We start from the raw sequence: 13,999 nt of genomic DNA on the forward strand, positions 1-13,999 counted from the left end.
TTTTCTTTGGATACTTACCTACGGAAAAATAATTCTAAAATTTTAAATTGTGCTTGTGGATTTTCTGAAATAATGAATTTAATGCGGATTAATTCTAAATTAATATGAATGGTTGCTTTTTCCTGTTGGAAGTTTGAGAAGTTGAAGAAAGAGAAAGAGAAAGAGAAAGAGAAAGAGAAAGAGAAAGAGAAAAAGAAAATGAAGGAGAAAGAGAAAGAGAAAGAGAAAGGGAAAGAGAAAGAGAAAATGAAGGAGAAAGAGAAAGAGAAAGAGAAAGGGAAAGAGAAAGAGAAAGAGAAAGAGAAAGAGAAAGAGAAAGAGAAAGAGAAAGAGAAAGAGAAAGAGAAAGAGAAAGAGGACACTTGCATCCATACACTGCCCAGTGTAGTCTGAAGTTAAATAATTTTATAAAGAAAGCATTGAATAGTGAGAGGAATACTGAAGTGAATGCTAATATCACATCTGAAGAAAAAATGTTCATGAATAAAGTTGAATTTATAGGAAACATGTATTTATTAGAGAGTCCAGATGTTTATTGAATAACGCTTTAGTAAAGGTATCAATTTGTTACAACAGTCAATATAAGGTTGGTAGTATTGTTAGTACAAAAATAATTCATTTTATATTAATTTTGTAAAGCTTTATTGTATTCGGAATTTTGAATGTAATTCTTACCAATTCATTAAAATTTCGATTAAATATGTATAAATGAGATTGTACTTTAAATTCGAATCGCGATTAAAACAATAACAACGGCTTGCCAGTGCAACGTTTCTACAGTAAATAGTGAGCCAGTATAAAGCATTTCCTTTCAAGGAACTTCATGTTAAAAAGCATATAGTAACAATTCTTTATTAAACTACATTAACGTTTTATAGTTAATAATCAATATGTTAGCTAATTTTTAAGATTTGTACACTGAATTACACAATTTGTATATAAAGAGAGATTAAGATGATGTGACAAAATGAATAAAAACTTAATGTTCTTTATTTTGACACGAATATATGAATTTACAACATATATGATACATTATAGTTGGGCGTTCTACCAGTAATATGACATAGCAATCTTTTTTAAAGTTAATAACTTCCGCTAACCTCCGTCACTATCATCAAGCTTGAATTGTTACTAAATTTATGATTTATAAGATTTAAAATTAATTAACCAGTGTTGCTTGTCGGTGTCCTAAACAAACCCTTTCACGGAACGACGAAAGCTACTATAAAGTTGTTAAATTTCTGATGTAGAAATTTAATGACATGCTAGTGACGGGCTGATTTTATTCAGAGATGAAAGTTTACAAGTCTTATGTCCCATTTATCTCTATCTAACATAAGAATGTTTTCTACATATATAAGTTGCGAGATGTATAGGTATGGCAATAAATTTTTTCATTGACTAAAAGTTTTGTCTATTAGGTGTACGCAAACGAGTTAGTTAACAGTTAAATTATACCAAATTTTCTAATAAAAGAATATATAATAATTTTATTGTATTATATTATACTAGTACTCCTTTAATGCCATTTAATAGTGAAAGTTTTTCCGACATTCATTCCTTCCGTTTCCTTTTATTCTATCAGTTTCTGCTCACTATTCTTCCCTCGGTTTGTTGTATGCTAATTGATGAGGTTTTGGGCATAGTTTGACATCATTATGATTTTCTCTTGTAAGTTTTATTTACAGAAAACCTTGCCTTACTTATTTAACGCTTTAATGTGAGGATATTTGCACATAAGAAATCAGTTATTAGCTTAAATATGATTGAAAATACGAAAGCAAAATTTTGATCTTAAATAAATAATATTGAGAAACCGCTTAACTATAATTAAATTGATATATTTTAGTTTTAGTTTTTAAAAAGTTTTAGGCTCCCTAGAAAAACGCCTAACACCACCCAATCATCAACTGGATATATACAGACTTTAGAATATGCTTTATAATAAGATTAATGAATTAAAATATTATTTTATATAGGAGATCGTTTAATGAAGTTATTTGCCTGCCATGTATGTAACCATGTTATGTGCACACATGCCATGTTATACACCTGCCATGTATATAAAATATAAACATAACAAACGACCTCTGGGTAGATTGTGAAACTACTAAGAGTAATAAAAAAACAATACTTAGCTACTTTTTGCTGTATTATATTTACGCGATATTGAACTACCTGCCGTTAATTATTACTTATCATTATTACTGTTAATGCTAATATTAAATGTGTTAAATATTAAATAAATGTTAATAAGTTATTATATTAAAGAATTTACTATATAAGGGAGCCTATTTCATATTCTATTATATCTATGGTTAAATTTTTTTATCTGTTTTCCATTAAGTTTTTTTAAGCACTTGGTATTTTCTGTTCTTTTATCCAGTTATACTTTATTTAACTAAATTTTATACAATACAATCTAACATAATTTTAATATTAATAATAATCCCCCTTCCTACAAATAAAAACATTTTAAATAAACCTTAAGGGAAAATAATAAAGGAACAATGAAAAAAACTTACGTAATTTTTCCAGATAACACGACTTAAAAATACTTTTCGAAGTTTTTGTCGTTCGAGAGGCATGTCTCGTTATAAATTTCTTGTAGAATGCGGGTAAGTTCGCAGGGAAAAAAGATTGATATAAGTTTCGTTAGAGTTGGAAAAAAATGATACAAGGTTAAACCTGGAGAGGACTTCCTTCAAAAGATGTAATTTAGTACAGGTTGTATATTAAAAAGTATATGTCAAGAAAAATTTTAAGAGAATAACATGTTTTAAAATTACTTACAAGGACTTCGTCCAAACATAAAAATGAGTTTTTGAAACATGTTTTATATCGACATTTAAGACAGGAGAATCAAGGGGCTTTCAACATTTCATTTTCCTATAAGAAGAAATAAGGGATGATAGCCAAATACCTCTTTACTTGACCTAACTGGACCCATTGTTATTTACTAGCAGTCAATTCGTCAGTTGTCAGTTTTTAAAACTATAGTCTTTTATTCATTAATTATCAAGCCATATGGTTCTGAGGTTCTCTTACTATATAACTCAGAAACTATGATAACATTCGTTAAAATAAAGGAGGTATATTTATCTGTATACTGGAAAGTGACGGAAGTAATAGTGATGCCACTAAATGATGCTATTTAAAACTTACAGACCTCCATTTCTATCTATTTTCTCCCAAAAAATGAGCCTAATAGTAAAACCAATAGAGATCTGATTCACAGAATATTACTAGTTATTTGGTAGAAAAACAAATATATTTTTCAGTTATCCTTGTATATTTTTTAACGTTTAATAGGAACGCTTGATATATGCACTAAAAGAATGCCCCGATAGCAATATATTGATATGTCCGATATATAGATATACAAGCAAGGGTGCTCCAAGATAGCATCATAGGAGCTCTCTGTTATGCTATAGCGATATATCTAAACTACTATCAGTCAACAAAAATCAAGAAGCACCCTTAAATATATTCTAGATACTATAGTGATAACATAATAAATTAAATGAAATGAAATTAAATTAAATTTAATATTAAATGAAATATTAGTAACTCGCTACCCTCAACATTAAATGGAATCATATATAAATAGTGCCAAATATTTGGGTATAACAGTGGATATAAAATTGAAACTGTAGAACCATATTATAAGAAATTAGCAATGTTAAAAATTAGTAACATGCAAATATATGCGAATGTTGGGGTCCCATGCAGATTATTGATATATAAGGCAAACGTTGATTATTGATATATAAGGCAAACGTTGAATATTTACTTTAATAAATAATTTCTCTAGACATTCTTTTATAAATTTAGCAAACCATGAAATGAAACTGATAATATCATATTTGAAGGTATTCAAATATTATTAAAATAATATAAAATACCATATTTATTAACATTTATAAATATATTTCAATATACGGTTTTATTTTATACTAAAATCAATTATTTTTCGCATGAATTATCATTAAATTGCGTCCATATTTATGAGCATAAATTTCGAACATCGGCATATTTTGCTAATATGAAATCACAAACTGTTTAATTCCATTTTATGCTAAATAAAGCGAACCCATTTGCTCTTTATTACTATTGTTTTTAAGATTTATATCAGATCAATCAATAATAATTGATTATGGATATTTTAAATATTAGACATATTCATTATTGGAAATTATTATCGGAATTATTCATTAGGTTAAAATTGTCAATACCAAAATGAGTTTTAAAGATACGCATGGTGATGTCGAATATAGTGAAAATAGTTAATTAATAATTGTTAAAATTGTTGTGAAAGTGTATAATTAGTTTTAATTTGGTCTTCCCATTTTATGCGTTGAAATGTGTACCGAATCAGTTTATAAAATTTTTCTTTGCGGTGGTGCTTGTAGGCCCTTCTGCCAAATGTCTGTAAAATAAATAACCAGAACCAGAGAAAGAAGTAACCAGGTAATAAACCAGAAAACGTAAACCAAAAGTTAAATTTGATGCCATCAATTTTTATTACGTGCATTGGCTGTTTTATTGGAGGGGCTATATTTATATTTGCATTCAAAAAAATTAATAAATATGTATTGTTTTTTAATAAAAGAGACCTTGACAAAATTTCTTGCTTCTTGATTTTTGTTATATAAGAAGAAATTATATTATTGGGTGAAAAAAAACATTAGCTAATTTTTTTAGTGTTCGACCTTTTCAGAACAAATTAATTGACGTAAATTTACATTCGATGTCTGAGAGGGAAATACGATTCCGTTTGTACTTATTATAAATTTAAATGCCCCAGAGTTATATTCTTTAAGGATGCTTTTTTCGCTAAGCTGTTTTACGTATAATTTGGTGTAATTTGATTTAAATTGAATAAATATGCAATGAGCAGTAATGTTTAATAAAATATTAGAAATCTTTAAAGTAATTTCTTGCCTTATTCGTAATAATTATGTTATAATGTATTAGATTCTTACATTTATATTTTGTACATTTGTATTTTATATTTTGTTCATAACGATATCTATAGCTGAAAATATGAATATGAACATCTGTAAAACAGACAAAGGTGTTAAATTTGATGACTTCAACATAGGGTTTCTAAGATGTATTACCTTTGCTTGTTGACTTAAATGAATGTTATTCTAGAACCCACCAATATCTATGATAATGCTGCTCCATCATATCTCAGTTGTCGATTTTGGTTAAAATGATTTAAAAGTGGTGAATTAGATATCAATTAGAAAGAAAAATCTGGAGGATTAAAAAAGTGTGAAAGTAATAAGATGTAAGACTTATTGGACTAAAATTCAGAACAATCATTTAAAGCAGTTTGACAGAGCTTAGCAGTTGATAAAGCAACTCTTTCCAGACCTTTTCCTCGTTTATATAAATAATGAGCACAAGCTTGAGTTACGTTCTATTAACGTATTTTGTAGTTACTATGGCATATGACTCGATTCTGTTCCAATATAATTAAGAACGGATATTACAATTACACTATTATAATATTTATTAAAATAACAATAAAAGGCATCTTTATCTGCATATTAGGAAATAATAATGATACTAAGGCCTACTAAACAACTAAATGAAGCTATTTAAAACCTTCAGACCTTCGTTCCAATTAAACCAATTGTTTCATAAAATTAAATCTAATATTAAAACCAATAAAAGATATGATTTATAGAATATTAGTTGTTTGAAAGAAAAACATATATACTCTTCAGTTGTTTTAGATAGCAGTAGATATATTTTTAAGAAAGTTTAATACGAAATCTTGATATATACTAAAATAATGTTCCTGAAGGATGTCAGTAGAGTTCAAGAATGGTAGGAATTAAAAAAAAATAATTAAAACTTTGTTCTAAGTCCTCTTTTAGTTATGATGGAAGAAATATCATTCCTGTAGCTGCCCTAACCTGCTTCTTACAGACATTAAAGTAGGTTGTTTGCCATGTTAATAATCGGTGTCCTGAATGAAATCTAAGATACAGTACAGATGCAGTATTGCCTATTTTAAATAATGACATATTGACAAGTCACCATTTTGCTTACGAAAGTTACCGAGTGTTATTTTCTGCAGAACACACCAATTACTACAAAGTACCTCAGCATCAGGTATTTGAAATACCAACCACAAATTACATTTACAAAAAAATAATTTAAACTACAAATATTAAAAAAATATTTGTATTTTAATTATAAGTAATTCAAACTCTGTTCAGTCCTGAGTCTAGGATCACCATCTACAACGACATCGACATGGAATATTAATGACCATAAAGTCTTGGTTATGGTTCCATGTCTACTGAATCAAAAGAAGTTAAGAAATTGAGCCAAAATTAATGTTACTTATGCTACTTTGTTACAATATTCAGTGCTTCAGTAATTTAAACTTATTAATACATTGTTGAAGCTTTGTTGTTGTATTTATTAATATACTGACATTTATTTATTATCAAATATATTTCTGATCTTATATTGAAAATACTACAACAAGATTTGGTCGCATCTAATGTTTAAATGATTCCTTATATTCTGTTATGACAAAAACATGATCAATTTATTAAATTATGTAAACGTTATATATAATATTGTTTCCATTCTGAAATAATAATAAAGAACAGTCAAGTTTGTATCGTAAAATGACCAGCATGCTAACGAAAACTATCGAAACAATGACATAAGATTCGGTGGATGCCTTTCTGGTCATGGCTTCGATTGCTGACATAACATAAACCACATCTTTATGATGCTAATATAAACCAACTGCAGTCAGCATAATGGTTACATCAAGATATATCGACAAATCTTTGCATCGCTAGCCCAAGCAACTGAACCCAAGCGCAAACTGAAGCAAGAATTTAGTGTACCAATAACAGTACACTGGTTGAGAAGTAGACATTCCCCTCAATCACCGGCTATGGATTTATGATGATGATGATGATTTGTTGAACATAACAGACTTATTTTTACCCCTAATATAAACAAATGATTTCCGTGTCGAAAAAAACGACATTTCAATCATTGCGATTAATTTTAAGTAGTGTTGGGAACTATCGACTGAAATCGACTGTCGACTGTTTAGTAATTGACTACTTTTTACTATCGACTGTTTCATTCGCTATTTCTGGTTCGAATTATCTTACTGCTTTTTACTAGTGACTGTTTCTGTCGTGTACTTTTAGTTACTATTTTTGGTTTTACCAGTTTCATTCAACTCATTTTTAACGTTCTGGCTTTGTCGTCCTAGCCGCGAAATTGGAATGAGAGTTAGGCTCTAAAGCAAGTATGTTATTTGAAGTAGGACAAAAAGTGTTTTGGGCAACACGATTAATTTTATCAACTGATTACCAAAGAACTGGTAAAACAATGAAACGCCGATCTGTAGTATTTTCTATGACAAACGAAACTCTTGACGTTAAACACTTCAGTAACCTTATTTCACAAATAGATGTACAAACACTAATTCTTGAAAACGACCAGATTTCTATTGGTCATTCATGAGATAAAATGATAAATTAACATTAATTAAATAGTTTTGAAAATTTTTATAAACTTTTTCTGCCCTATTTTCAAAACTACATTTTTAAAAATTATTATTAATAGCTTTAGTACCGAATATAATAAACTTTTAATAATTATTATTAATGAAAATAATCATAATAATTTATAATGAATATAATGTGTTAAGAAATTTTAATCCGTTCAACATATATGTAAGTGTGCGCTTATCTTTGATCGATAAATACGTGTGAATATTGGTTTCAAGAGCTCGAAGATTTAGAGGTTGTAACTGGGAGCTTCGATCGCGTGATGCTATCATCGCAGATGGTTATCGATTGCAATATATGCCTCTGGGTAGAGAATTGAAATAATATAAAACTAAATGTGATAATCTAAATTTGTACCGTAATATTTTTAATGATACTATTTTAAATTATCTTAAGATCATTTCCGTAAAACTCTCCAGAGGATTTTATATACGCCTAACAACACGGAAATAAATTATAAGAAATTTTGAAAATAATTTCGTTTATAAACCATAGAGTGATGGAGAGAAAAATTAATTCTAGTCTAATAGTTCCTATCTAGAAGATATTAAGCTCATGCTATCATTTTCATTTACATGCTCTCAAAAAAAAAAACTAATTATCGCGGGATATTAAAATACAAAAATTGGAGGTCAAAAAGTTTTGACAAACCGTACACTGAAATTAGATGAAAGTAAGATATCAGAAGATCTAATATTTTGCACGAATATTTGAGCAATTATAAGTTATTTTTACAGTAACAAAGTTTATTCGGCCTCCTTCACTATCAGAATCACTGTTCAAGTCAATTACCTTATATCACTTTCTTTTTCTGTTTGTCTGAAGAAGTTTATCTAAAGCGAATTTGTTATTCTAAACAACGCAAGTGTATTTTTTTAGGTTGGTTTCTGAAAAATAGTAAATTACATAAAAAACAAACATTTAATTAATATTTAACGAATGACGAAACATTAGTGACAGCTTCAGGAATAAAATCATGCCATTTTTCTACCATAAATAATAATATTACGGCAATGAGTTATTAAAAAAGATCATCAGGAACAAAATCAATGTTACTCCAACTTTTTTTTTCCGTTTTATACTCTTTTGTTTCTTGTCTTTACACTCTTTATTAATGTCTTTATTACTGATTTAAGATAAATAGTGGTAATAGTATGACAAAGGTCATTAAAATGGGTTCAAAGTTGTTTTTTGATATAATAGTGTTATGTCGTTACGAGTATCTAAAATGTTTCAGTTTCAAAGATCCTGGAAAGGGGACCGGGTATCAATCAAAACCACTTTGTCAGGACCACGCATCCGGGCCAACTTTACGATACGAAAAAATCCCGTGCGTTTTTCACCTCTCCCCCGAAAACCTAGACCTAATCAAATCAGGACCGACGGTCGCAGGAAGTTCCGAACGCGGCACACTCTCCCAGATCGCAGGCGCCCGCGCTTCTCCCGAAGCAGGATTCTGGGGCGATCGTCGCGTACGTCCTGCAGTCAGTTTACAATCGGCGGCAAGCACGAGCATGTTCTGACAGGGTGCCACGAGTTCTCGGCTTTTGTTTATTCCCCTGAAGTGGCGGAATGATGAAAGAAGGTCAGTAAGAAAGTCGTTTTGCATGAGACCGGTATATATATTTTATTCATAAGATAAAGATGGGGCGATCTTGTAGACATTTTTAGCGGTATTTTTTTCTGTAATATTTACATGATCAAAAATAATACAAATATATCATAGTATAAATAACATTTTATCATGAATACATCTGAATTCAATTAAATATAATAATGAATTATTAAAACATATTTTTAACCAAATTTTCATTCATAATATATAATAGTATGATGCACCGTTCTTGTTATAATTATTCTGTTAATCTATAAAATACAACAAAAATAAATTTTCGCACAAAATTAGATATAAAGATTGAGAGAAGAAAAGGTTTAGTTGTACGAAAATTTTTTTAACGGTGCTGTGTTACTTTAACCTATTTTTATTTTTTGACTTTATGAAATATTGCTAGCTGAGCGGATAGTTGTTGATGGGGATTACCCAAAGCTGCGAAAAGACGTATCTAGTGTAAAAAAAATATTACTGACTTAGATGGGCGTTAGAGTAAATGTAATACTTCTGATAAAGGATGTTGTGGAATAAACTTGAAATTTAATACTTTTACATTTTATGATATTATGATATTTTACAATACATGATATTTGGTTTATACATAATAACCAACAGTATGATAGACCATTCTTTGTTACAGAAATAACTTTAATCGGTTATCACCATTCTAATAATGTCATTACATTCTAATGTACTTAGTATATATACAAAAGTACCTATTTAACTAAATAATATATAATATATACATTGTACACACTATATATATGAAAATCTAGCAAAAAATAAATAATGATACTTTTCTACTTTATATAATAACAATTTTAAAAAATATTACCTAAATTCAGATAATACAAATATTTTATAATATGAGTACAATTTAGAAGTGGCTAACATATAGAATTAGAAAATTTAAAATTAGTGGTTATTATATGATTAAAATCATGGCAATATATGTTATTTAGTGATTTTATATTTTAATATATTATGATAAAATATTCATACATAATATACAACAAATAACACGATGTTATAATCTCTATTAAATAGAATAATGATAAAATTTTAATTTTATTAATCAGAATGAGATTTTTAGATAGTATTAAATACGAGTATACTATATAGATAAATAATTTAAAATATTTTAATTTTGTTTAAAATTTTATCGTAAGAATAAAATCAACAGATATGTTACTAGCGCCATTACATTCAGGACAGACAGACAAAAGTTATTGTGTGGTTTATTGGAGGAATATCATTTGGTAAATCATAAAATCCAACATAGAAGCCAATTTTGAACATTTTTCTTATGTATTCTATGGTTCCTATTATTATTCCAATTATTCTTAGTTACAAATAGTCACACATCTAACAAACATACATTTACAATTTCTTTGTTTTAATTTTTATGCCTTCCTACTATTTCTCCTACAATAAACCAACGAATTGGAGATGATCAATTATCATTTATTATAAATTATAACGAATATTGGAGGTGACACTTTTTTAACATTTTATTCCAAATATTTTTATTAATAACTGTATTGTAACTATTATATATTGTTATTAAATTACACTTATTCAATCAGTATGTTGTTCTTTATGACGTTTTGTGGTGAAAGAAATGGTCTTAGAAGAAATAATTTAATTTTGGATTCATATTTTGATCGTATTATCTGGGGATATTGGGCTATAACGCAAAAACAATTCATTATCGATATATAATATTCCAAGTAGGCGTATCAAGTGTAACCTTTACATTATTTAATTATTTATAGCGAAACATTAGAGAAAAATAAGGAAATATATCTTGGTAATCTGGGAAAAGGAAATATATCTGGTAAATTTGGAATACATTTTCGATATATGTTATTGCTTCATTATAATTGATTATAATTTTTTATTCAATAACAACAGTAAAGCAGTAGCAAATATTTTACTCCCACTAAAACATATACTATCATATTTGCACTAAAAAATGTTTTAGTATTTGTATTAATACTTTCGTATGATAGCAGTAGCTTCTCTGGGCTGTAGTAGGTATGACCTACTTTTTATTTTCAGTAGTCATTTGTTTAGAAAATTGCTCGTTTCAGTAAATATTCGAAAAAGGAAAATAATGTGTGAAATGAGAGATGTAATATGTTAGTCTAATCTAATCTAAACATGTTACTTAAGCATAAACATAAATATAAACGTATTTTCGAAAAGCCAGCATTTCATGGTTCCTTTTTCTTATAAAATATAACGAAAATTATCGATTAAAATCACAACCATTGATGAAACATTTACCTGAATATTGTTTTATGTAGTGTTGCCTTTCAAAAACGATAAGGTATGTTTGTATTCAATAAGTACAATCAGGGATAAGTAACATACTTCCTTAGCTTATTATTTTACTTCAATCTTCATCTACTTAATCCACAATGAGAATGTCGTAGAATAAATCTTCTATATTAGAATCAGTATTTTGAATTCTTTAAAATAATTATTTAATTTATTTTATTGCTAGATGACCCTGTGAACCTTGTACCTAAAGTCAACGAATGTTGTGTTGCCTATTTGCTAACCGTAATTTGGTATTTTCTTAAAGTAATAAAATGAATACAATCAGATTTCACTCAGTTTCAGGACATTTTCTGTAAATTTCAATATCTTTCTGCATTTTAATTATCTATTTTCTCACTAATTTTTGTTGAATTTATATTTTATAATGTGTAATAACAAATTATAACTCCAACAAATCAGAGATCATTAAAAATCTGTAACACCGTTCTTGAATATAAATAGTGCAGCAACAAATTCGACTTTGTTTTATTTTATTTAGATTACACTATATGAATAGTGTATCTAAATAATAAAAAAACGTCGAAATACTAACTTATTTATTCTCTCTAAATATGCGAGTTCGGTTTTTCTTCAAATAACTTTGAAGTTCGGTATAAAAGCTTCTTAACAATGATATCCCCAAGATAAACATTTTTAATGTAATTTTGTTTGGCGGCCTACAGACAAAACGCACAAGAGTGCGAGAGAGAAGGGAACAACAACCTACTAATGGCGTATAATTTACCATTTCCATAAATTAAATCCTTTAAAAGCAGCGAATGCGTAAAACAAAGGACTATAATGGCGATTATTTAGAATAAAATTTAAACACCAACTTCTAAAGTTTGCATTGTATTATCTGAAAAGAGCGAAATTTACAATCCACTGGCAAAACATCAAATTTCGTTCGTTAGGCCGAGCTGTTATTGCTTAATTTCTTACCGAATTATTCTATATAAAACGTTTTTCATGTTTATTAGATTATCATCAAGCTTTACTTTCATTTTTTTTATGTAAATCTTCTACCTTTAAGAATTGTTTGAATTATTTATTTTCTATGTTAGGACTTGCCCAATTTTTAGATTCACATCACCAGGATTACTACCCGAGGACCGAGTAGTTGGTCCAGTCTAGGTAAAAACCCTATAAAGAGGACTCTAAAATATAAGAAAATACATTACTGGAAGGGCGAGGGGGGAAGGGCGAGGGGTTATCAGCCTGTGTAATTTTGGATTTTTATTTTCTATAAACTTTTTTATTTTCTGTATTGTTTAAATATTAATAAATATCTAGTAAAATAAGGGATAATAAGAAAGTTTTCTATTTCCCTTGAAAATGTACCTAAAATTCATATCTTTGGGCTAGAATATCCCCTTAATTTTGAATAACTATAATGTTTGACTAGGAATGACTTTGAAGGAATGTATTTTGAACAGCTATGCGAATGGGTTTTTGAGATCCTATTAACCAAAAATAATGATGAAGTCTTTATAAAATATGAAAATAATTGGTTTAAAGCAAAATATGAATCGTTTTATCGCACAAAGTCGATCTTGAACTTGATATTATGCAGGTATTGACACCTGAATCTTATAAACACTGAAAGCTCCAGGAACTCAAACTTATTCACCATCTATATCTATTAGGAACATTTTTGGATGAATGTTTATGTTAACATTTATAATTGCTGTATATTGTACGATCGAAATACATAAATGGCAATTAATTCACAATAAGTCGCTGTTGGATATCATTGGTCTGCACTTTTTAGAAAACTATATCCACCAATATCGTTATTATCAATAGCACATTCTGTAGAACGAAAATGACTGATATCTTTTGGATTAAATTTAATGTGGTTATATGATATATGCCATATAGCGATAACATGGCCATTTTGCATGGATTGTTTGTTCATGATATGTGTACCAAGACTGTGCGATTTGATCTGGTCACGTTTTTTAGCTCTGTCTTGTAGGGTAAAACACATCTCTATGATAATTAGTTGCTATCGAATACTTAGACCATTATATATAACCGTGAGAAGTAGCTACACAGCAGCTCTTCAAATATATGTGGCTGTAATTTTTGCAAATTTGTCAAAAAAATGAATTCATGTAAAAACAAACAATTTGATTTTTGCTATATATATGGTTCTTTATGTTTGTGTACAGACAAAGGCATTGAACAGGATTTCAGTGTATATAAAAAAATTGAAATTGATATTTAAGCAATAAGTTAATATAATTATAATAATATAAGGCATAAATATTCATACATATTAATGAAAATTAAGATATATGAACGCCTAAATCCCTGTATGATTTATGCCTAGCTATATCTATTATCTTTTCCTTTCCCTGACTGCTGAAGCCATTATCTGGTGCCAATCAATCATGTTAAAGGTATATAGGAGAGGTCAAAGTTTTACCAAAATCATCAACGTGATATTACACAGAATGTTACGGGTGGCCTGTCAACCACATACATCCTGATA

At 28.3% G+C, this 13,999-nt stretch overlaps 1 protein-coding gene across 5 annotated transcripts in view; it reads left to right on the forward strand.

Moving 5' to 3' along the window:
- Nucleotides 1-13,999, forward strand: part of LOC143198891 (band 7 protein AGAP004871) — a 165,740-nt gene that overhangs the window by 43,804 nt on the left and 107,937 nt on the right. Inside the window, exon 1 of one of the 5 annotated variants that reach the window (XM_076408506.1) lies at nucleotides 9,047-9,150. The exons of 3 other annotated variants lie outside the window; for them this stretch is intronic. In XM_076408506.1, coding sequence (XP_076264621.1) covers nucleotides 9,138-9,150 — 13 coding nt within the window. In that variant the 5' untranslated portion in view covers nucleotides 9,047-9,137. Of the gene's footprint in view, nucleotides 1-9,046; nucleotides 9,151-13,999 lie in introns of those variants that run through there. One more of the 5 variants, XM_076408507.1, reaches the window with a different exon arrangement.

This window comes from Rhynchophorus ferrugineus, unplaced genomic scaffold (assembly GCF_030347505.1).
Source record: "Rhynchophorus ferrugineus isolate W39M unplaced genomic scaffold, kcgeb_rfMv2 rfM6, whole genome shotgun sequence".
NCBI classification, from domain to species: Eukaryota; Metazoa; Arthropoda; class Insecta; order Coleoptera; family Curculionidae; genus Rhynchophorus; species Rhynchophorus ferrugineus.